This window comes from Vidua chalybeata, chromosome 10, assembly GCF_026979565.1.
Source record: "Vidua chalybeata isolate OUT-0048 chromosome 10, bVidCha1 merged haplotype, whole genome shotgun sequence".
NCBI lineage: Eukaryota > Metazoa > Chordata > Aves > Passeriformes > Viduidae > Vidua > Vidua chalybeata.
Window position 1 is genome coordinate 19,512,606 of NC_071539.1, and position 23,825 is coordinate 19,536,430.

Genomic DNA, 23,825 nt, shown 5'->3' on the forward strand with positions numbered 1-23,825 from the left:
CCATCACCCAGAAGGGCTCTTTTGAGCTCCCTTCTCAAAGTGACACACTGCCACAGGTTCCTCCTGAGTGGGGTTGACAGGCCCTGCTAGGTCTGTGCCACCCAGGAGATACACACACACCAAGGGCAATGAGCAGTTGATGCAGCCTGGCTGTCCAGCACAGGGCCTGCAGTGCTTTTCCTGTATCTGTGGCACCATTTCTCCCAGGGCCCCAGGCAGACAGTTCAGGAGCACTCGAGGGCTGGAGACAGGCCAGTTGTGTAACAAAAATGTTTTATTGAGTTCAGGAGGCCGAGAACTTTCTCAGTGTGATGACAACCAAGGCCACAAGCACAGATGTACCCAGGAGGGAGGCGATGACAATGGCACCAATAGCTCCAGGCCCCAGTGAGCCTGCAGGCAGAGAGAAAAAGCCATGAGGTCAGCAGAGGCAGTGGGGCTCAGATGGGAGGGCTGCAAGGATCTCCCCACACCCAGTGTGTCCCCAGCATCAGGCCACACTCCATCCTGGGGCTCCCTGCACTGGCCACATCCCAGGTATCATCCTGTGCACCTTTGGGCAGAGGGCTGTAGCCAGCCACCACCACCTCAGCCAGCTCCCAGTGACAAGCACAGTTGCACAAAGTGGGTCAGTGGTGCCCTGCTTTCCTGCTAACACACTGGGAGAGTTGCTTTGCTTGCAGCAGGATCACATCTCAGCTGGTGCTTGCTGTCAGTCAGGAAAGGCACTCATGCTCCCTGTTCAGGGAGCTCCCGGCACATTCTGTCCTGGAGAGCCCTACCTACACTCAGAGCAGTTTTCTTTTCAGGGCAGGTGCCTGCCATGACAGGTCATGGGGCAGGAAGAAGCGTCTTGGAGCCATCTTGGGGCTGGCAAGAGCTCTGCAGCAGAGGTTTTTCAGCAGGGAAGTTTCCATGAGCAGGCAATAAAGGCAACCTTCCCCCTCCCCAGCAGTGTGGCTTTAAACCCTCCCGGGAGGTGACAGGCCCGCAGGGAGCAAATCTGTGAGGACGTCCCAGGCTGCTGCGGGAGTGAGCCCGGGCAGTCCCTCTCGCAGTCACTCACCGTCCCCGGTGTCCAGCCGGTGCAGGTGGGTGGTGTCCTCGGGCTCCAGCTCGGAGGTGTACGGGGGGAAGGCAGTGGCATCCGACAGCCGGGCGGTGGTGGTGGCAGCAGCGTCGAAGGGACCGGCTCCAGAGGGCAGCTCGGGCGGCTCGTTCCAGAAGGTGGGGACCGGGTCCTGCGGGTACTCTGCTGGAAGAAAAGCACCCACGGGCATGGGGGCCCAGTCAGGCTACTAGTGACAACCACAGCTCAGCAGGGCCTCAGCTGCCTGCCAGGTGCCCCCGGGCTGGATGAATGGTGGGTGACCTGAGGGCTGAGAACTCCCGTGTGGCAGAGCTCTCCTCCGAGGGGACACCACCTCTGCTGAACCCACACCCAGAGCAGCCAAAGGCAATGTGCTTCTGTGGCAACCTTCATGGGACAACACAGAGTGCCCTGACACCCTGCAACCTCTGTTCATGCACAAACAGGCCCCACATGAACATCTTCAGCTGGCTTGCTCATGGATGCCCTTGAGACTGGGCTGGGAAGGGCTGTCACACTGCTAACAGGCAGAGGCCACTGGACCACCTGCGCTGGCCATATTCATATCATCTCAGGGCCCTTTTGTCCTGCACCACCAGCCCGTGCAGTGCAGGATGCTGGAGGTGCTGGCACAGCACAGGACATGGCTCCCCCAGACAGGACCCCAGAGCCTCAACTTCCCCCTGCTGCACCCCCGCCATACCGGGGAGATGAAAGCCAGGCTGGGCTCTGTTTAATGTTACCACTCGTCTCCTGTTATTCCTTCCTGCCGTGGGTCAGAGACCAAGCCAGAGAGCCCTCCCTGTGTGTGGCTCAGCGAGTGCTCCCTGTCAATGCCCAGCCTTGTTAAGGTGGGCTCTGGCAGGAGCAGGAGACATTCCACAGCTCCCTGCCGAAACCGCTGGGAATGTTGCACTGGGATGAGGAAAAAACAGGGGTGAGAAAAAACGAACAACATTCACTGCCAGGGCCCTCCTGAACTGACACAATTATCTCAGGTTATCAGGACTGGGGAACATGGCGTCAAGAGCTGCAGTAAGCAGCCCGGGCTCCCTGGGGCAAAGCACAGAGGTATCCCTAAGCACCCCAGCTCTGGCATGTGAACCTTGGTGTACCAGGGGCACTTGAAGACTTGTCCCAGGCTCTCTGTGGCCCAGGAAGAGAGATGGCAGCAGCACATCTTGGCAGTACCAGCCCCATCTTTAAATGCCTGGAGCCCTCCTTGCCTCCTGTGGACAGAAGGTGCTGTGGGGGGAGAGCAAAGAATCCTCATTAATGGGCTGCACCACACTTTGTTCTCCCTTAAGATCCCTCCCTGGAACAGGAGGGCCAAAACACTCACCTTTCCCTGCCGGTACAAACCCACTGAGAACTTACTGCAGGGTTTGCATCAAAGAGGAGCTCCCACCACGGCCAGAGCTATTCCACAATCTTCGGAACACAGCAAAGTTCTAGACTCATTTTGAAAGCTCTTTCAACAGGCAGAAAAGCTACAGAGTGTCCAGCGAGACAACTGCCAGGTTTAACCCTGGCCCAATGAGCATCGACAGAGACAAGTTCCCAGTGTGCAGCCTGTGCCAGTTAGACCCAGGCAGGAACCCACCAAAGCTGGCTATAGCAGAGAATGCAGTGTCCTCACACACTTGGTACATCTGTGGTCTCTGCACCAGAGGTGGCATCTCAGCTCCCCTGTACAAGCACACAGAGGTTTGTGTTCCACAAGAGCTCCCCACAAACACCTGAGCCTTTGCAGGGCCCTTCCCAACCTGTGCTGCAAAACCAACCAGCAGAGCTAAAGAATCATATCCCATCCCATGGCTCCTCCACAAAGTGCCATTTCCAGGGGACCTCTCTACTTTAAATCCTGTGGTTTCACAGCCAGAGAATGGAACAAGAGAAAATACAGAATTCAGTGAGCAAAAGTAGTTAAGCAGGAGAGAACCAAGCAGAGCTGGGCTATTTAGCTGGCAACAGTGGCGTGGAGAAGCTGTTGGTTCAGCAACAGACCAAACATATGGAATGCTTTGGAAGCCCTGGTTCCAGGCTGCTTTTATAAGGGAGGAACTCCACACAGCCACACTCCAGCCGTGACCTTCGTGATTCTGTCAACACCACCCTGGACCAGAACCAACACTGCCACTGTCCCCACCTGGCAGAGGAACGCAGTGCTGGGAGGACAGTGTTGCTTCCTTTCCCACGAATGTTTTTTTTCTCCAGAGCTGCATGTATGCCTTGCGTGTGACCAGGGACTGGTGTTAGCTCAGATGATCTGTAACAGATGCAGGCACCATCCAGGGAGACTGTATGACCTGGGCTGGGTCTTCCCAATCCCTGCTCTCAAAGGGATGAGGAGGGAGCACTATCTCTTCTAGCCATAGTGCAAAGGTCCCACAGGTGCCACGAGACCCAGAGGTGCCAGAAAGTCTCTCCTGTTCTCAAGTACATCTAACTCCTGAAAAATTTCTGGCAGCTCTCTTTAAGCAGGGCACAGAGCTCATTTTTGATAGCCAAATACAGAGGAAACAGTCTAATTCATTTATGATCTCTGCTATTTTTAAAAACTTAGATGGCTGCTGGATATGTATTTTGTTAATTCCCCTCATCCAACTGACACACACTTTCAGTTTGCCCGCACAGAAAAGACAGAATATGCTTAGCATGCATTTGCTGTCCCAAGTTCTTGTGGTTTTATCCTACCAGCATTTCAGCCCAGGGAAACACAACCCCTTTCAGTCAGGTCTGGTGCCTCAGGAACAGTTGTGAGCTCAGAGGCAGCAGCAGATTCCTGCACACACATTGAAATACCTGCAGCTGAGCCTCCCCAGGAGCCAGGGCTCAGTGCTGGTCCCCTTTGCAGCTCCTGCCCCTCAATGCTGCTGGAACAGGTGCCAAGGGCCCTGCTGTGAGCACACAAGGTGGGGGAGCGTAAAACAAGAGGCAGGTTCCTCCAGAGCCCATTGCTGCAGCCTGGGAGACCTCTGCTCATAACAGCACTGTTCTCTCCAGGTCTCTCCTTTGATTTTCCCTCCTAACCTAAAAGCTCATGTCTTCACATGCCTCCACTCCTCCAGCTGAGAAGCCCAAGCACCCATCCACCCATCCTCATGCATCCAAGCAGGTTTCTTTAACAAGCAGAGGTTTCACACCAGCTTCCCTGACAGTCCCAAGGAGCGTCAGCCACACAGCTGGTGGCTGGGAGTGGAAGATCTCTAATGGACCCACATCAAATGCCACAATCCCATTTCAGTCCCCTGGTAAAAGCAAGAAAAGTGATGGGAAGGACAGAGTTTGTGTCAGGTACCAAACCCCAACGCATGCACACTATTAGTAAGATCTTATGTCTCCAAGTGAGACACAAGGGCCTTTTCCAGTCATCTCTTGGATAGAATCTGGAGAGATTCTATCTACAGGCAGGGGACCCAGTCCAGGAAGTTCAGTTCTCTGCTCTGCTGCTGATGTTTTGGATGACCACCCCAAGTCCTGCTCTTCCCAGGCTCAGTTTCTCTGTGCACGAGCAGGAGACGAGGATCTAAACATGATCTACAGAGAAAGCAGCACCAGAGTGGCCAGGCCTTCCTGCCCACACTGTCGCTGGCATTCTGACTGTGATGAGGGGGATGTGGCCTGTGAACCTCAGCAACTGCCTCAGTGACATTTCTGGAGCCAGCAGCAGCCCTTCCCAAGGAAAGGACAAGTTGAAGGGAAGCTCCATGGCTGTGGGGCAAGAAAACAGCAATCCTAACTTTGCGTGTAAAAACACCCAAACACGCTGCCATCTCCAGGGAAGGAGTGCAACCAAGAGCTGGAAACTAAATATCGAAGGTAAGGTAGTGCATGGCTTTCCTGTTCATCCAAGAACTTTGCAGAAATAAAGAACTAGCAAGAAACACACTCAAAATACATCATCCATCACAGAGCAGATGCTTAATACATGGAGAAAGCCACGCATTAGCTGTGCTGCCATCAGTCTCAGGATCAGTCCCACCTCTAGAAAACTCCCGTGGCACACTCACGTGGTTTGCTTGCCCTGGAGGGACTCTGCAGGGGCAGCCGGGGGCACTTGGAGGGGCTGCCAGGCTGCTGAGGAACACGAGTGACCCACCACTGCCAAGGCTCTGTGCCTCAGTGCCGGCTGCTCCGCAGGGAGGGAAGCCTCCAGACCCTGGCACAAATGAGCTCTTCCCCAGCATTAGCTCTGGCTGAGCACTGAAACAGAAGCTGAGGGCAACTGTTGCTTTCAGACTAACAGTAAAAGCCTTTTCATGAGAAATACAGTTGGAGAACACTTAGGAGAACAACATGCAATAATCTTATTGGCACTTTACTGGAGATGGAACTGGACAAAATGGACTAAAATTATTAGAGTGTTTTGCAGAAGGCCAGGTGGATGATGGTAGTTCTTCCTTCCCACATATTAATGCTACAGATTGTCTTTAGGGAAATCTCTTTGCTGCACTGTCTTCTTCCTCTCTCCAGCACAGGTTAGTTATAACTGAGATGAGAAAATGGGAACCAAATATCAGTTACCATAAAAAATACATGAGGAGTTTTCCAAGTCATGCAGGGGCCAGTGGAACTCCAGACACATGGGCCATAGAGAGATCTAGAGGGGATAATGGCAAAGGCAACTTGACAGCACTGCTATTTCCATGCTCAGAAAGAAGAAGGTGGGGTGAGCTGCCAGTACAGTGATGTGGTAGCAGTACCCCAGGTACTCAGTGACTGAAAGGTTAGACCAAACAGTCTCTACAAGTGACAGCCCCGGGGGATGCCAACCAAATCTGAAGGAACCAGACCCTCCCCACAGGCCAACTGTAAGACCTTTAAGCAGGCAGATGTGGCCACACCACATCACTGTCCCTGAAGGTTACTTGCCAGTGGCCAATAGTCACCTTCACACAAACTGACTTCAGCACCTTATCCTCATTCTCCACCTCCAACCTAGCTCCTTATTCAGGAGACAATACCAGTGTCAGAAATTTGTAAGGAGTGTTGGAAAAAAGCAAGGTTGAGTAAGGGCTTACAAAGTCCTGGTTCAAGTATGGACAGATCTGCTGGAACAACTACATCTTTTCCTGAAATTTGCCAAACAAAACCTATTTACTGCTAAGTACTAGAAATATTTAAGCTTTTAAAAATTTCCTAATAATCTTTTATTCTCCTATAGTTGAAAACAAAGACACACAAGATGCTACAAAAAGACGTCCTTGGTCAGGGTGTTTTCCTGTGTCTTTAGTGTGTGTGCTCTGTTGCTTTTTCACCCCCAGACTCATTCTGACGTGCTACTGCAGTAAAACATTTTTCCACATTAGCTCAAAACAGGCTCATGAGCCCTCATGCGAGTTTAAATACCAAACATACACATGATTCAGAAGCCAATGCCTTGCAAAGCCTTTATACTAACTTGCACCTCACTTGGGGCTCTGAATACATTACAGGAATTGAAACTGGGTTTGCTGATAGGAAAAAAAAAAATCAGCTCTTCATAATCCTCCTGTGCTCTAGGCCTATGTGCCACTTGGGTTTTGAGAAAGAGGAAGCAGAGAAAGCTTAGGTTTGTCACAGATCCTTGAGCTGGCTGTTTCCTGTTGCACCCAGATGATGTGGACAAAGGGGATAAAAGATGTGCTTGGTTGCCTCCCCACCTTTGACAAATGTGATGTTGGAAAGAGCTCCATAACTTGGAGAAGTTCACACTTTCACCAGTCACAGAGCCCTGACCATGCTGTTCAGGAAATCAGACCAGCTGACCAAGCAGCCAGGAGGGTGAGGAGACTCATCCTGGACATGGGGTCTGCACAACCCCATGGTCAGCGCTCTCCGAGGCAGAGCCGCTCCCGCTCACTCTGGAGGGCTCTGCTGGGGAGAGTCAGAGGTGCTGACACGAAAGGGCAGGGGCTGGTGAACTCCGAGGCCAGCAAGGGGTGTCCGGCCCCAGGTGGCCGTGGCAGGCACAGGGCCAGGGCTGGGCTGAAAGGAGGCCTTCAGCAGCAACACAAAGGGCAGCCTGTGGAGGGCAAGGCCAGGAGCTCCTGTGTGCAGCAACACAGAGCTGCGGTTCTGATGGATACTAAGTAAACTTGTTTACAGAAAGGCAGGGCTGTGTGCGTATGTGCTGAGACCAGAGAGCTGTCTGTGTGCCCTTTCCCTCTTTGTCTGAGCCAGGCCGGAAATTTCCTTTTCTAATGGAGTAAAAGGCAGAAAAAGTTCCACTGTTCCTCAAAGCACCTGTACTGGGGGCAGGAACTCTCCACGTCTAATGCAGCGGAGAATCATTCTGCTCCTGGGATGGCTTACTGTCCAGGCTGGTTCCTTCCTGTCCTCTCTGAGGGAGCAGGGAACAACCTGTTAGAGGCCTTACGTCTCTGAAGCACTGCAGAGAAAGCAGAGAAAGCACAAAATCTCTCCTACACCCCAAGATCTGAATGTTGCACTCCCGAGTCCAAAGCCCTTCAAGCCTCACTGCACAAGCACAACTCACCCAGTAACAGGATCAAGTAAACTTGGGAGTGCATCACAGGAGCAAAGTGACACAGGGAGGCAGCGCCAGGCACAAACCACAGCTGCAATACCATAGCAAGCACATGGAAAAGCTGGCAAGGAGAGGGGCCAGAGCAAATGCACCAAATACTGGAAATTTAAAACGGCATAGAAGAGATCCCAGCTTGGAGAGGAAGCAGATTGAATTCTCCCTGGAAATCAACCACTTCCCATAGAGTGAAATACTGCTAATGATTAAGAAAAGACCTTACCTGGTCTGGGGGAAGAGCATGGCCAGTGCTTCTGAGAGTAAGAGCAAGGCACAAACTGAAACTGTGTTAAAATGATTAATGTTCCACTGCACAAAAAAAGTTCATGGTTTGAGAAGGGAAGTATCCACTTTTTAGTGCTCATTTCTTAGTTACTTTGAAGGTTTCCCTTCAAAGAAGGTGTCCTAGAAGGAGACTATATCAGCTGCACTAATTCTGCTCCTCCACCCACAGATGTTCCAGCCAAGCACAGTGGTGAATTTCCCTACCCATATGAAAGCTCCTTTAAAAAGAACTCCATAATTTGATCTGCTAGACAGCTGGCCAGATCTCCCTGCGAGGCAAGATGCTTAGAAGAAAGTGGGAGAGAACTGCAAAACAACATTGCTCCAGGTCTTGGAAGGCAGGACAGAAATTCGGGAAAACAGATGCTGTGCCTGTTATCTTGGCCCCAGCCATCTCTTCAGCCTCGCCTCCACTGCAAGAAAGGCTTTGGGGGAAGCAATTCCCCATTAGAGCTTCCACCTGTATGCTCAGAGCCCATCAGTGCAGTGGGTTTGGAAGTCAGTTTTTTCCCAGTTGTAAAACCCGCCTCAGACCTGCAGCCTTTGAAGCTGCCTGTGCCCCTGGCTCCCTGCAGCCAGAACAGCTCTGCTGAAGGCAGGAGCAGAAAAAACTGAAATTAGTAACAATCCCCAGAAAAAAGTGCCTTACACAAGGCATCTCTCCCATTCTCCTTCCCATCACCTCACTGAAAGCAAGTCAGAGCCAGGCAACTTTCCAGCACTGCCCTGGTGCCCCAGCTCCAGAGCAACCCCGTAAGGATGCACACTTGGCTCTGGACTGAGGTTTTCATGGACACTTCCCTACTTCTGCCTAAAGCAGCTGTTGTGCTCTGCTGCAGTACAGAGCACAGAAGGAACCAGGAATTGGCACACGTGCTTTAGCCAAAGAAAAATGTTTCTTTCCATAACTGTAACTTCTTCCTGCTATTGAAAGCTGAGGGGCAGCCTGTCCCATCAGCCGCTGAGAGGTTTTCAATCTCCTGCTGACTGATGTGCCCACTGACCCCCCCACCCACCAATGCTCACAGGAGGTGCTACTGCCATTCTGCTTAGGAAAAGTTAAAGGATTTTCTCCACTGAAAAGATATTCTTGCTCACCAGCAGCCACCAAAGCTACTTTCCCTTACATATTTAGGGATGTTTTCAGGGAAGGGAGAAGAGAGAGGGGTAATGTAGTAAAGGATCTCCCATGCTTTTGGGCTTTAAATGCAAACAAAGCTCCTTACCTGCCAGCACAGCAGGGACCAGGATGCTGCACAGCGTTAGCAGGACCAGGCGAAGGACTCTGTGGTAGGGCATGGCTTCCCTCAGGAAAAGCATCAGCAGGAATCCTTAGGACTCTTCAAAGCACAAAACAACTCAGAAATGTCACTGGTATAATAATTTTTTTTTCAGTCAGGTAAGAAAAAAAAAGAAGAAAAAAAAAAAAAGTCCCTCACAAGAGCAGCTGTGCAGAGAGTGCAAAGCCCAGCAGAGCCTCCCTCTCTCTGGCTCCAGGAGCACACCTCCTCCCAAAGGCAGCTCCACCCTCCCAAACTTGTGCCTAAAACCCCATAGGCAGCTAAGCAGAGCCATGAGGACCCTGCCAGGTCACCACACACACAAGCAGTTATTGGTGAGCCCTTCCCAGAGGCCACGAGGATGCTCCTGGAATGCCTTCCCTCGGGCTGGCCATCCCGAGGCACAGGAAATAACACAGGAGCCATTGGGGCAGCTCAGCCCAAGACCAAGCAGCCCATTTGAGGGCTCTGCTCTCCCCTCACTGTGCAGGGTGGCAGGGCATTGCAGGGTGGGGAGAGCAAAGAACAAGGGCCTCAATCTTCTGAGGCTAAAATGCTCTGACACAGAGCCAGAGCAGCTCCATGGCATCCTTGTTGCTGGGTGGAATACTTACAGAGCTGGCCTGGGAGGCATGGGTGGTCTCAGAACTGCTGTCAAAGTCTCCAAGTGTTCCAGGAAAGTCACCTTTGGCAGGCAATGCCAGCATCCTCCTCGGATCCCAACTGCTCAGGCACCACCTCCTCCCACCAGCCTCGGCCACTCTGCCCCTGCCTGCCTCTGGGGCTCATGACAGTTCATAGCACAGGAAACTCAGGTTTGCTTCAAATCACATTTGCAGCAACAAAGAATGGCAAAAGGATGAGGTGTATAAAAAGGGGAACATTCCAGCTGATTGTCACAGAAATTTCATTAGTATTTTGGTGCTGATATGATGATGAATATGTCATGGTTTCCCATCATGTAATGAATACATAAACACCTCCAATATCAGTTCTTTATGCTCTGAAAATAACACAAGTAGTTAAGTCTTAAATTTCAGATTTTTCTGCAGGAATTGCTTTGCTTTTTGGAGCCCCTATTTTGCCCACCCCTACAGATCCAAATGACTCTTGCTATAGAAAGGGACCTGTTTGTCACAGAAGGTGACTAGGCAGTCATCTGAGCACACAATCTGCACATGCCACCACCTTACCTTCATAGAAACACAGAAACCAGAGTATTTCAGTATTATGAACAGTGTTATCTTCCCCACTGATCCATTATCTACAGCTTCTCAGGAGCCAAGTGAGGTCCTCAAGGTTTGACAAATTATTGCACATTTTCCCTGCTTGCATTTCTGCATTTTCATTTAGCAATCAATAAGCTGTTCCTTTCCTGCTTCCCAGCCAAGCTCAAAACTAATAACGCTTTTGTGTACTTGTAACACAGTGTAGAGCAGTACAAAATTAGCTTGCAGAAAATAGATCATACCACTAAAAAATCAGAAAGCACTTATGAACCATACACCTTATATGCTAAAAAGAGAAGATATTAAAACAAAGGTTATCAGCCTAAACATAAACTGTTCTCTCAGACACCAGCTAAACATCATGCACAGCTACCGTGTAAGTTAGGCCTTAGCAGACTTATTTTCCATGGTCATGTGAATGGCAAGACATTTACCATTACCTTTACTGGGATTTTCCACACAAAAACAAGTAGAAAAAAAGGAAAGTAAGTCTAAAAAGAGAAACTTACAAGGTTTCCATGTGGACTTTAGGTTGAGGGGAGAAATAAAACACCTTATTTAGGGCAGTGCATTGGAGTGCACGGGGTGGGCACCAACTGGCAAAGGAGGCTCCGTGGCCAAGTGTTTGCGTTAAGAGCAAACCAGCCATGGCTTGATCTCCCCTGCATAAACAGCACCAGCATGAATGCACACGTTTCTCTACAGACAGCAGAGGAAAATTAAAGCTTTCTTGTTAGAAATTTCCAATATCAACTTACTGGTGTTTATTTGAACTCTAAAATTATCAAGTAGAAAAACCAACCAGTATTCCTCACCAGAGAAGAAATAAAGCAGCAGCTGTTGTTCCACATCCTGTGTATTTGCTTGTTGTTTCTTGATGAAAACTGATGCAAGTTGAGTTTGGGTGGTTTTAGCACCAGGAATTATCTCAATACTCAGCTTTGACAAAAGCAAGCAGAAAGTTTTCTCTCAGATATAATACAACCAGGTTTTATTTAAGTTCTCTCTTTTTTCCCCCCCACACTGGCAAAAGTTCAGAGGGAGTTTAAAGTTTTGTAAACATTTTAACTACCCCTCTTCCCCCTTTTATGAATTTACAAAGCAAAGGAGACAGGGAGACCAGATTTGCAACAGTTCCAAGTCTCTCCATGCTATCGGATCCAAAAACTATATACAAGTCTGCAGCAGTCTCTGTATAGTTACTGTACATGTTTGGGGACAGGGGAAGAGAGAGGAGGAGGAGGGGAAGGTGACCCCAAAAAATGAATAAACCAAACAAAATAAACTCCAAAGCCAAACTGCTCTTGAGCAACTCAAACTGTTTTCTTTAGGCAGTGATGACAGAATAACAGACACCTTTATACAACTCCACCAAAACTGCAGCATATCTCCCTTCGCAGGTTACACCCCTCTGGGGACGGGAGATGGGACCAGGGGGTTCAAACTAAGTGCATTTGGCAGTTTTCCTTCTCTGTCATTTGTGGTGTGTGTGTGGGGGTGGTGGGTGGTTACGTGGAGCAGGGAAGGTGGTGTTAATCTTTCGGTGAGAGAGGAAGGTTATGACTCCATAAACACTTAGAGGTTATGGATCCCAGTGAAGGTGCATGAAGTACTTTTAAGGTGTAGAAGATAAGCAGGGCCATCATTGCACAAAGCTTCGTCCTCCAGTGTCTCTCTCCATGACGAAAGGGCATTCTGCTCGATACCTAAGCACTGCTTCAAGTGACAACCAGCTGAGGCTGCTGGCACATCTCTGAAAGCCAGGGTCCACCCTCTCCAGAGACTACAGATCCACACTGTAAAGATCCCACTGTCTCTTAAACGAGACAAATTTGCAGGAAAAGAGCTCAAAATAAACTGGTCCTAACCCTCTGAAGGTAGCACTTATGGGGTAAATTCAGCCTGAAAGAAGAGATGCCACCCCCCTTTTTCCAGAGCAGAAGTCCCCACTTGTCCAGGAAGGCTGGAGAATGCCGACAGGAACTCCACCAGCTTCAGCATCACCACCTAATGAAGACAGTCTCAAGCTTTCCCTCCAAAAATTATGTGCTGAGAAGGGCTGGCAGGGGGTGTGCAACTTCAAACCAACCCAAGCTAAACTGTGCCCGCTACCGCCCCTCTCCTGTTGCCAGTTTCTAAGGGTAGCTTATGAATGCAACTCCTGGCCAGGAGAGCACCTCTTGCCCTGATGGAGCAGCCAAGTCAGTATCTGTGTGGCATTTTGGTTTTGACCAACATCTGTTAACCACAAACTCTCAATCTCTCTCTCTCTCTCTCCATATGACTGCACGTGTTGGATGTGGTAAGAGTAACCAGGAGAAGGAAGCAATGCTTTGCAGAATCCCAATTGATTTTTTTTTCCAGGTATGTCAGCAGAATGAATCACAGCACAGTGAAAGCTTGCTGCCCAATTCAGCCTTGTTGTGAACAAAGCCTAACTCCCCCCCTCCCGGGACTCTGAACAAAGTCCACTTGAGTGGGCTGACAGTAGGAACAATGCCTGCGCAGTCCTGGGCAGAAAGGGTTTGCTGGGGCCAGAGGAAGCAGCCTGAGATGATTGATCCTGTGATTCACTGCGAGGCAAAGAACAACACAAGGTGGAGAGTACGGTGTCCAAACAGAGAATCCATGGTTAACAGATGCAGGAAAAGCCAGTTGATTTGCACATGCTCAGTAGTCTTCCAAAGTCTCTATTTCTCCCATATTGAGCCGCTCTGATGAAGCATTCACTGAAAACCCTGTGAACCAAGAAGAACTGGTGTTAAAAATCTGGCTGTGGCATAGTGTACTTGATGCAAAACATCTGTTAAATGCAGTACCACGTGTAAGAGAAAGTGAATCTAGGGGTAATTCAGTAAGGCTACAGATGCAGTTACCCAAACTGTCTGATTTTTTCCTAGATAAACTAAAGATAATCAACTGTATATTTAGACAAGCATCACTTGTCTTTAAAACCAGATCAGAAGACTGTTTTCAAGTTCCATTTAAAAGATGTCACCTGCAGAGCCAGTAGGAGGCACATCTACACCTGGTGGCAACATGGCTCTGCAACATCTCGAAAGGGAGCGTGCTTAAGTCAACTGGTTCTTGGAAGTGGCTGTCAACACCATACTTACATGGTCTGAGAGGAAGAAGTGGGCATGCTGAGAACTTGGAATGTACACGTGGAATGATGCTCTCACACTTCAGGAGTTGTGAGCAATTTCACCCTTTAAAGTCTCAATGCATGTACCTATGAAATCTAGTAGCAATTACATCTATTTCCATGCTTTTCTACAAGCTTCCATCTCAGGAGTACAACATGAAAATGTACAAAGTTACCCAGGGCCATGCAGGTGGCTCAAGATGCACCCAAACTTCTATCCAACCTTTTAGCCATATGTGTTGAGGACATGATGCACATGAGAAAAGTGTGAGAAAGAGTGAAAACACTTTCAGCAAGGAAACAAATCCAATAAATCAAATGCAGCTTTCCTATTGAAATCCCCTTTTTAAGGCTGTACAAACACCATGTGGAGGATAAGAACAGGGAAAGTTTCCCCTTGTAAGGCTACTAAACACAAAGTTGAACTCCAGTGTCTTGAGTGTGCTACACTGGTTTGCTCAGTGATAGACAACCAACTGTCTTCCACTTCGAGAGATAAGAAATGCTCTGTTCAGTAGGTTTAGGAAAATTGTTCTAGCTCCCTCACGTGGCTGTGTGGCCTAAAAGCATCTGAAACTGTTCTGTAAAAGAGTACGCATTTTTAAAAAGCTGCACAGGCTACTTCCCTTCCAGCTGGAACTTCTAAATTGCATTTAGTGATTTCTTCTTCACATTACATGAGTTGTTTTTTTGTTTTTTTTTTTTTTTTAATATATTCAACTGAGTACCCAGATCAGACTCAGTGGATGGGCATAAGTCAGGATCCCACTGAGAAGTTCCATACACACCAGTGCAGAAATCACTGATTTAGTTGGACTACTGACTTTGGTGAGACCAAAAATAGAAGAAAGGCAAAAACCAAAGGCAGGGCTCTGCTAGAGCCTTAAAAAAGCAGTGACTTCAGGTGGACAATACCTGTCTGCTCTAAAGCAATTGGGCTCAGCAGAAGCAGCACAACAAAGCCTGGCCTGGTGCAGTGCCCTGGCTTCCTCTCTGTCATACAGGGCACAAACACAGACATTTATTCCACAGGAACACAACAGTGATCTGTCATCCCACAGTGTCCACGCACTCACTATGGCCTTAAAAGCTACTGCAAAGAAACTTTTGCATAAAGTGCTACAGGGGACTGTTAAAACCAGCCTCACATAAAAATTAAGACACAGAACATAATAAATAAATAAAGGACTCCTAATGAGGTCATCATCTCCACAGTCTCCAACTGAAAATCTGTGACCACTTCAACCTTTGCTCTCTTTTCTGACTAGGACAGTGGTCAGCTCCCCAAAAAAGGTGGCAAGGCAAAGACAGCCTCAGAAAGCTGCTCCTCATAAAGAAAGGAAAACACACTTTTCTTCAAAGAACAAATCAGCATTAAAGCAATAAAATAGCCATAGGTCAACTCAAAAGAGGAAAGGGAATTTAACTGACATGCCTGAACTACTTAAGAGGTTTCCAGGTAATAACCCAGGTATGAAAGAGGCCATTACATGAGGTAAAGTTCAACAAAAGTTTTTCATGACACTCATACAGAATTTTTCAAATCATTAAATAAATAATACTACTGAAAGGATTCTAAAGATATTCCAACTTTTGTACTCAAATTCAGTATTACCATTTAAGGTCAATAAGAATCCTCTACATTCCCCAAAGCAAACCACCACTACCAAATTAAACACTGATTTTTAAAAACTGAAACGGACCTAACAAGCTGGGATCTGCTCGAACCATTTTCTGTTTCTTCTTTTTCTTCCCGCTCTGCACAGCCTCAAAGTTGGACTGCTGGTTGTTGCTCTGATTGGTCTGAAAGACTGAATGTAGCGAACTGTGGTTCATCCCCCATACTGAATCCTAGAGAACAAATTAAGAAGAAGTTCACAGAGCACAGTGAAGTCTGGTTTATTTATACACTAATTATTCAGAGAGCCCACAGCACTTCCTATATCCATGTGGCAGCACTAGCTACTGATGTATCCACCTCATCTTCCCACAGCGCTTCCCAGATCACCATGCAAAAACACTCTGATCTACTGTTGGCCTCAACTGTTAAGTTACAAAGCAAACTTGATCCTGTGGTAAAAACTGGAAAGCTGTTTTCTTGTCTGCATTTGGCAGGACGTTGATGAATCCAGCAGGGTGCTGACTCTCCAGCCCCACACAGTCCCCAGGGAGAGCAGAGCCACCTTTACCTGCTGTTGCTGCTGTTGCCGCTGCTGACTGGCTTTCTGTTTGGCACGGCGCTCGAGGAACTGCTTGGCAAACTCCTTGGCCTCAGGAGTATCTCCAAGGTAGGCTCGGATGTAGTCATGGACCTCATAGGGAGACTCCACTTCCTTCAGGAAAGAAACAAATGTGGGAACTGCAAGAAGAAGACAGACCATGAGCGAATTCATGTTGATAGCAAACACACACATGCAATAAACAACAGTGCCAGATTCCTGTGTCAAATATTTGCTGGTCTAGTAGCTTGCCCTTCCCAGTTTCCCACAATAAAGCCCTATCATGCAATGCAGGATGAAACTGGATCCTCATCTATCTGCTGGATAATGCTTCCATGACTACCAGAAATCCTCAGGAGGGCTCTGGCTGACAGACTTCAGAACTTTTTCAAACCCCACTGATTTGGTATAGTTAGGACAATGAAAACCTAAAAGAGGATGCAGCCAGTTCTTCTAGCCACTATTTAACGATGTCCTTTTGCTGAGTGCATTGGAAACATTGGTTTGATACCATTATAGTCCCTCAGACCTACTCTGTCAGGAAACAGAACAGGTATTGCTCCCCCCATTTCTTTCCATCTCTTACCATCTAAGTTGTTGGCTGTGTTGAGTGCATGAAGCATCTGTTCACACCACTGAGTGAATCCATCCTGGGCTTTATTAACCCCCTGGAACAATTTCAACAGCTTCTCCTCTTCTTCTACCTTCTTGTTTTGTCTACTTGTAATACCTACAGATTTACTGAGGTAAAGAAAAAGCATATAATTAGATTATCAGTTACCAGGCTTACCCACAGTACCATATACAGTACAGTGTTGTAAGACTATTTTACAAGATGCAAACACTTTTTAAGAACAAAATAATTGTCTAAGCAAGTGATAAAATGAACGGTGAATGGTCACCTATTAGCTATTTTTGTTGTCAAAACAGATGCTGAATGACAGAGAAAAAAAAAAGGAAAACACCTGATGTTCTAACTGCTAAGTGATCACGCCAGGAGTAGCAATCTTTCTTTGCAAAAGCTCCTTCCCCAGTTCCTACCTGAGGCTGGCATTGCTTTTGTTTTTATTGGTCGAGTTACGAGGTCCCACTTCCTTCACTGCATCATCCCAGAAACCCATGTTTGAGTTTTTGGTATCAGCGTTACTCCAGATGCTACTGACTAGGTCAGATGCCCACTGGTTGCTGGGATTCGTGTTTAGAGAGCCCCACACTGAATTCCCAATGCTGGTGTGCAGGTTAGAGTGCTGTTGAGACATAACAAAGATGCTGGTTATTAGCACAGACCCAGAAGAAAAGACATGAACAGACAGAGGGAACTGTCACGGCTGCTTTCCTCCATGTACTGATTAGATAAATAAACGTACCGTGGTATTTCTGACTCTGTTCGGCTGCTGGTGCTGCTGTTGCTGCTGTTTCTGCATCTGCCTTGCCTCTTCCTGCTGTATCTCCAGCAGGGACTTAGTGGTGCCTGTTGGTTTGGTGACATTACCCCAGCCTGACAATTTTTGCTGCTGTTGCTGCTGTTGTTGCTGGAGGGCCTTCATTAGTTCACGCTGCTGACGCCTTTGCTGTTGCATGCAAGACAAAAGTGCTTGGTAAATACTTTCATATGATCATTACTATACAAAAGTCTAACTTGGAAACTGGTTTTAAACAGAATTCACTTTCTTCTGGAGAAGCCTGGCTGACCTATTATTGTTCTGAGCCATTACTGTTCCTCCAAAAAGGGAGACATTAGGTAACCAGTAAATATAAATTGTTTATTAGCCTTGGACAGATTAAATTTATCAAATCATTCCTACAGTCAGCTTCTTGGAAGACAACCTTCTCTCCTACCATCACTTGTTCCCCCCACAACCCATCCTTCCTTTAACTGCCCTGGTCTTGTGAATATCTTCAAACACATTAGAATATAGATGTGAAATAATTGTATACTGTTTTGTGAACATATTACACTCCCAAGGTTAAAAGGGTGCAGTTTTCCCTTCTTTCAGATTCTTGTACCAAGAAGCAATAAAAATTTTCACACAAGTGCTTACTGAACCTATGCCTGAAGGACAGGATTTTGGGTTATGCTATTTCAAAAAAACATTCCTCATCCTCACCATTCCTTCTAATAACTGAAGTGACAGCTAAGCAGTCCCACAGCTGAGTCCCCTCTAACAAGTTGCACTCCGCTGCTGTCAGTGTTTACCTCTTCTCGGAGCTGCCGTTCTCGTTCTTCTTCTAACTTTTGGATTTCGGCCAATGACAGTGTGGTCTGGGATTGACAAGCTCCTGAATTTGATTGCTGACCCCACGTTGAAGATGAAGGGAGCTGGGCCAAAATAGACACCATCAGGAATTACAAAACATTTGAGAACACTGCTGGAGTATAATCAGGAAAGAAACGGTATAAACCCAGGGGAAAAGAATGGCCACGTTTAAAGATTAACAAAACCCTAGAAAGTACAAAATGGTATAATGGTATAAATGGTATAAGGTATGAAAAGGTAGACAATATAAATTATACATTCTTTGAATTGCCCTCTGATGTATCAGTGTTTGACACACTGTATCAAGAATAATGTAACACATCATTACCTGAAAAAAAGCAATCCATTTAGATTTCAAAGACTTTAGGAATTTCAAGCTTTAGAAACTTTGCACTGGCCCTTGCTCATTGTGGCAAAAAAAACATCCGTGCCCACGTGTGATGCCTTCCCAGTGTGCTTCTATTGACAGAACATTTTTGGGTTTTAATTTGTAACTTCTCTTCCTCTTTCTTCTCGCATCAACTCTTTATCCTCTTCCCTCTCCAGACAGTTCATCCATCCCTGCTCTGCCCAAGCTACCAGAGACCATCCTGAATGCAGCTGTGGCTTTACTTCCCATGCTGAGCTGAAAGGAAGTAAAACTGCAGGAACAGGTTACCTTCATTTGTGCAAGTTGCTGCTGTTGCTGCTGCTGCTGCAGCCGCCGTAAAGCCTCCTGCTGCTGCTGCCTCTGCCTCATGATCTCCTTCTGGCGCTGGAGTTCCAGCTCCTTGCGCTTCCGCTCCTCCTCCTCCAGCCGCTGCCGGGCCGCCTCCTCCTCCATGCGCAGCCGGCTCTCCTCCAGCCGCCGCTGAGCTTCCTCCTCTTCACGTGCCCATTTGGCAGCCTCCTCTTCCTTCCCAGGACACAAAAATGAATAAGGTCTGAGGAGACTTTGCAGAATTTAAAATACTCAAATCTGTGGCACCGATATTCTGACAGAACAGAGAGGGACCATGTTATCTCTAATCTGTGCTGTTTGGGTTGTTTATTTACCTTTCCATTTCTCAGTAACAAAGTAATAACAGTCTATATTCCCTAAAAATATATGTTTCCCATTGCTCCACCAAAGAACTTGGAAGAGAATGGCATCTCCCTCATTCACACCAGCTCATTTCTTACTACTTTCCTTCTAGTAGCTACACACTTTTCAGTCTGAGCTTCTGCCTGCTTGTACTTTTACAGTACCACCACACTTTCAGTGGAATAAAACTTGGCAAAAATAAGGAAAGAAGAGACAGGTGACAAAGATGGAGATATTTACTGTTGTTACTCAACAATAGAGTTCCACAGAAGACACTTCTGCTAACAAATGACAGAAATGGTGATGGACATCTTACAAAGGAGGACCCTGAAAAGGCATTTTTAAATCATAACCATCAATTCTGAAATAGACTTGGAAGTTAATGTGAAGCCAATCATGTTTCAAGATTAGTTTGACCAAGGGACTGTGAGAATTTCAATTAGGGGACTGGAAGCTCAATTCCCCAATAGGGACTTCTAATACTGACCCCAAGGAGAAAAAAAATCCTGTTAATAAGAAAGGGAAGAAAAAAAGTTGAAACTCTGGTAATATAGTCTTGGCACTACACAGAAAAAACAGCAAAACTGATCATCTCAAATGACAAGATAACAAAGTAAAGGTCTGAGAGTGTTAATTCAAAATAAACTGCTATTCTAATACTGTACTCTGCCTCAGAAAGGAGCATAAATACTGTGCTGCAAAGCCATTCTTAAGGCTAAATGTGAAGGCAGAACACTCACTCCCACCCAAATCTCTTTACCTAAGAGTACACTGGATTCTGATTGTTTTGTCTGAAGTCAGGATACAAGTAAACAACCTTTTCTCACTCAACTTGATATGGTTTGCAAGCTCTGCTTTCTTTGACCCAAACGGATGGTCTCTCAAGCACTGGTGCAAGTTTCAAAGCCTGTTTGTTGTGGCAGCCTCCATAATTAATCAGAAGAGGTCCCTTTTGTCATTTTTCACCTGTTTACGAATTAACTCCTCTCGCTGACGTCTTTCCTCCTCCTCTCTTCTTCTCTCCTCCAATCTCCTAAGTGCTTCCTCCTGTTGTTGCCTCTCCTCTTCCTCCCGCTGCCGCCTTAGTGCAATTTCCTGCTCTCGTTGTCGCCTGAGGGCCTCCTCCTGGAGTTGGGAACAAAATGTCAGTCTATAAATGCCATTTCATCAACAAACAACATCAGAACACAGATTACAGCATTGTCTGGCCAAATAAATAGCCTCAAGAAAAGCTCCCTAGTTCCAAACTAAACTCTACCAAAACAGTGCATTAAGCACAACAAACCCACATGTTAAATATTTCTGATGCAATGTGCATCTCCTACATAAATTATTTTAACGAAAAACAGAAGACATAATTGCCCATCTTTGCTTTTAAGAAGACTGGCATTGAGAAAGACAACAAAAGGTGAGACTCCTCTTTTCACTATACAGCACTAGCAGATGAACATTAGGTCTATAAATATTTCGAAGTGTAGGTATCATTAATTCTTTCTGGTGAAGGCTGTCAGCTATAAATTGGAAGCTTTTCCTGCTTACAGGAGTTTCTGAATAGTGACTGTTCAAGAGCACTACAAAACTCAAACAACACCTCCAGACACCAGAAAGAAGCTGACAGAGCCCAGTGCACTTAAGGACAGTTACTTTTGAAGTCTCAAGGGCTTTGACTGGGCTCTCCCTATACTATTTAAATATTTTGGGTAACAAGGTCTCTCAGGAGCTCTGATTTTGGGCTATCCCTAAATTATTCAAATAGCTTCCAATAATTTTTATTCTGTTTTCCAAGTACTAAAATTATTTCCTTAACTTCAAAACTAAATGTTAGCACCCTTTCCTAGCAACATAAACAGACATTATTTCATTCTGCTACTTGGGTTTTTTTTGAGGAATGGGGTCAAGCAGCTTCCTGTATATTGTTAAATGGGATCCCACCTGGGGACCTCCTCCACCAGTTCTGACTTTCCCTTGCATAAAAAAGCCTTAGTTTTTGCAGTCTTTTCTGACCTACTTAAGGCCACCCTACTTTTCACCCCTTCTGTTGTCTGACTTACCCTACCAGCTCAACCTGAAGATCTTAATTTTTGGATCAGAACCTTTTTAAGCTTTTACAATTTTGCATTTTCCTTTAAAAATGACCACTACCGCAATAACACTCCTGCAAGTTTTTTATAAGCAATACATTATTCATAGGATGATTGGGGATTAACTGTGCAACACAGATGTAAACACTGGTAAATCAAGGAAGTCAATTGTGAAAACTCAGACCCTTTTATCCAATCTGACACCAAAGATTCATGTACAAACAGCACAGATAAACTACACTACAGTTCCCTGAACAACTGCCCTGGGATTTTCTCTGACAAAGAATTTCAGAAGCCTGCAACAAAACTGTCAGGAGACAGAAGATCTTTTGTAAGTAATCCCATGGCACTGAACAGCTGCTGGCTGCAAGCCACACAATTCACTCATATTCCTGAATATCACTTAAGTGGCTTGGTGCTAGATATAAGTGCAGTAAGTGGGTTTTTCCATTAGCTGGACATAGAACAATAGCCTGTGATTCATTTTCTCATTAATCAAATCAGCTTCAAGTGCAACACATACCACCTGAACCATTTTTGAAATTTGGGCCTTTAACTGTATTAATTTGACACATGCAGTCAAGTCACAGTAATCAAGTGTCCCCAGTACAAGTGCTGAAAAATTTCTGCTTGCTGTATCTTTTATTGAAAGGACTGCTGAACAGGCTGAAGGTGTCAGTCTTTTTTGTTTGCCTGGAGACCACAGAGCAAGATCTCAAGCTCAGGAGTCCTCAGTGCCAGCCAGTCTGGGTGCTCTCACTGACAAAGCACATAGTACCTGGGAGAGATGAACAAAGTCACCAAGTCCTCCTTGGAGGGCTTGTCCCTTGAGTGGGACAACACTTCAGTGACATCGCTGCCCTACTTCCCCCTTGGGTAACAAGGCTAGAATTGCCATTAAAAAAGCTGTACAGATCTCCTTATTACTCAGGTATGCCAGGAGAGACACTGTTGAATGACATGAGTAAAAGACTTCTCTCCCCTACAGAACTAAAGATGAACAGTGTCTTACTGACACCAAAATAAAAAAGAAAAAAAAAAGAAAAAAAAAAGAAAAAAAAAGAAAAAAAAAAAGAAAAAAAAAAAAAAAGAAAAAAGAAAAAAAAAAAAAAAAAAAAAAAAAAAAAGAAAAAAGAAAAAAAAAAAAAAAAAAGAAAAAAAAAAAGAAAATAAATAAAAAAGAAAAAAAAACCCCAACCCTGTAAGATATGAAAAGCTGGGAAACACAGCCTTTTTCCTGACTCTTCACAGCTATAAAAATGTTGTCTTAATATTTACTTCTGTATCTTATTATGTGATGTTTTTGTTTGACCAAAACCATTCAAAGCTCTCCAGCTTTCTCCAGCCACTGACTGGTATGGAAAACAATCAATCCTTTGGTTCTTAGTGTTCCCATGTTCGTAGATTCCTGCTCCAAGACATTCCCAGTGTTCTTTAGCATCTTTCTTAGTAATTGTTTTCAAACATACACATCTGGCTGTACAGACAGCTTATTTCACATCTTTTAAAATATCTGTAGTATTACAAAAAAAATCCTTAAGCAGCAATCCCCAGTTCAATAGACTCTGGATTTTTAAGTAAAACAGAATTTTCAGATTTTTTTGCAGTTGGTGACAACTGCAATTCTGCTTGTCTATTTTACTAGGGCTCACAAATCTTTTTATTCTCCTCTTTGAAACAGGTATTTTAAAGGGAGAACTAAAGAAATAATTCAGAGAAAACAATAATTAACTGGTTATTAAACCTCAAATTTTGTTCCTGAAAGCAATCAATTATTACAAAATAGAATATACCAGACCAGAGACAAAAATGAAATACAGGAGCTACACAAGCTGGGCATTACTGTTTTCAATTCTACAGTGCAAAGTAATTGATGAAAACTGTGAACAGAACTGAATTCAACATTTGGTATGACATTTCATCCTACAGAATTGAATTTCTATTAGTTATTTTTTTTTAATTTAGAATTCACCATCAACAGCATATTTACTAACCTTATATACTAGTCTTTTATGCAGTATTACATCAAAAGCCTTCCTGAAGTCCAGGCAGATTAAGTCTACTGCTTCACCCCTCTCAGCTCTCACTGTCATCTCCTCAAAAGAAGTTAATCAAATTTGTTAAGCATCATCTCCTCTGCATAAATCCATGCTAATAAATCAGTTCATCCCTGATTCTATAATGCCTTTCAGTACAGAAGTCAGATTCAAATAATGACCAGTTTCTTTTTTTAATACAGAATACAATGTTATTTTCTCTTTCCAGAGAAGAGCTTAAACTCTTTGTTACCTTTTCAAGACATTACTGCTCAGAATTAAGCATTGAGGCAATTATTGCATTGGTAATGAACTAAGATACTTGCTGTTACTGCTTTTCAACCCCGTTCTGCTTCCTTCGTGTAAATAGTTATATTTCCCATGGCGTCTCAGAACGGGAGAGGCAGATTGTTTACTGTACAAATCCAAAGTGGACAAGAAAACTTTGGAATTTAACAGACATTGTTATACACAGAGGCAAAACTGTTAGTGAAAAGAAACAACCCAAGTCTACTTGAAGCCAGCACAGATGACACAAATTGAGTTACCAGCTGAAAAATGCATTCTTGTTATTGAACCAGATCTAAAGCAATTGATCTCAATAGTTAAA

The 23,825-nt window shown here is 45.7% G+C and overlaps 2 protein-coding genes across 17 annotated transcripts in view; both read right to left on the reverse strand.

Moving 5' to 3' along the window:
* Positions 1 to 256: 256 nt before the first annotated feature.
* SNORC (secondary ossification center associated regulator of chondrocyte maturation) lies at positions 257 to 11,311 on the reverse strand. 3 transcript variants are annotated; one of them, XM_053952285.1, is made up of 4 exons: positions 11,229 to 11,311; positions 9,131 to 9,244; positions 1,067 to 1,255; positions 257 to 393 (listed from the first exon to the last, which is right to left on the reverse strand). In XM_053952285.1, exons 2-4 carry the CDS (start codon positions 9,222 to 9,224, stop codon positions 284 to 286), a joined length of 393 nt encoding a protein of 130 aa, XP_053808260.1. In that variant the 5' UTR covers positions 9,225 to 9,244; positions 11,229 to 11,311; the 3' UTR covers positions 257 to 283. The 3 variants fall into 3 exon arrangements, with proteins under 3 accessions (XP_053808260.1, XP_053808258.1, XP_053808261.1); XM_053952283.1 differs by having other exon boundaries at positions 9,799 to 11,311; XM_053952286.1 differs by having other exon boundaries at positions 1,067 to 1,252; positions 9,131 to 11,311.
* A 1,434-nt stretch (positions 11,312 to 12,745) lies between these two features.
* GIGYF2 (GRB10 interacting GYF protein 2) overlaps positions 12,746 to 23,825 on the reverse strand; it is a 74,006-nt gene continuing 62,926 nt past the window's right edge. For 10 of the 14 annotated variants that reach the window (XM_053952271.1, XM_053952269.1, XM_053952270.1 and 7 more), the window contains 10 exons: positions 23,174 to 23,275; positions 20,065 to 20,223; positions 18,694 to 18,930; positions 17,975 to 18,097; positions 17,145 to 17,348; positions 16,819 to 17,024; positions 16,364 to 16,518; positions 15,748 to 15,917; positions 15,262 to 15,409; positions 12,746 to 13,151 (listed from right to left, as the gene is read on the reverse strand). In XM_053952271.1, coding sequence (XP_053808246.1) covers positions 13,084 to 13,151; positions 15,262 to 15,409; positions 15,748 to 15,917; positions 16,364 to 16,518; positions 16,819 to 17,024; positions 17,145 to 17,348; positions 17,975 to 18,097; positions 18,694 to 18,930; positions 20,065 to 20,223; positions 23,174 to 23,275 — 1,572 coding nt within the window. In that variant the 3' untranslated portion in view covers positions 12,746 to 13,083. The remainder of the gene's footprint in view (positions 13,152 to 15,261; positions 15,410 to 15,747; positions 15,918 to 16,363; positions 16,519 to 16,818; positions 17,025 to 17,144; positions 17,349 to 17,974; positions 18,098 to 18,693; positions 18,931 to 20,064; positions 20,224 to 23,173; positions 23,276 to 23,825) is intronic. The other 4 variants (XM_053952281.1, XM_053952277.1, XM_053952278.1 and 1 more) reach the window with 2 other exon arrangements.

What these genes read in the sequence shown, in the direction of transcription:
- SNORC (XM_053952285.1), bottom strand. Translation starts at nt 9,224, where the DNA reads ATGCTTTTCCTGAGGGAAGCCATGCCCTACCACAGAGTCCTTCGCCTG. An exon ending in GGTCCCTGCTGTGCTGGCAG is followed by an intron (nt 1,256 to 9,130) that starts GTAAGGAGCTTT and finishes CTTTTCTTCCAG; the next exon opens with CAGAGTACCCGCAGGACCCG. An exon ending in CCGGCTGGACACCGGGGACG is followed by an intron (nt 394 to 1,066) that starts GTGAGTGACTGC and finishes CTCTGCCTGCAG; the next exon opens with GCTCACTGGGGCCTGGAGCT.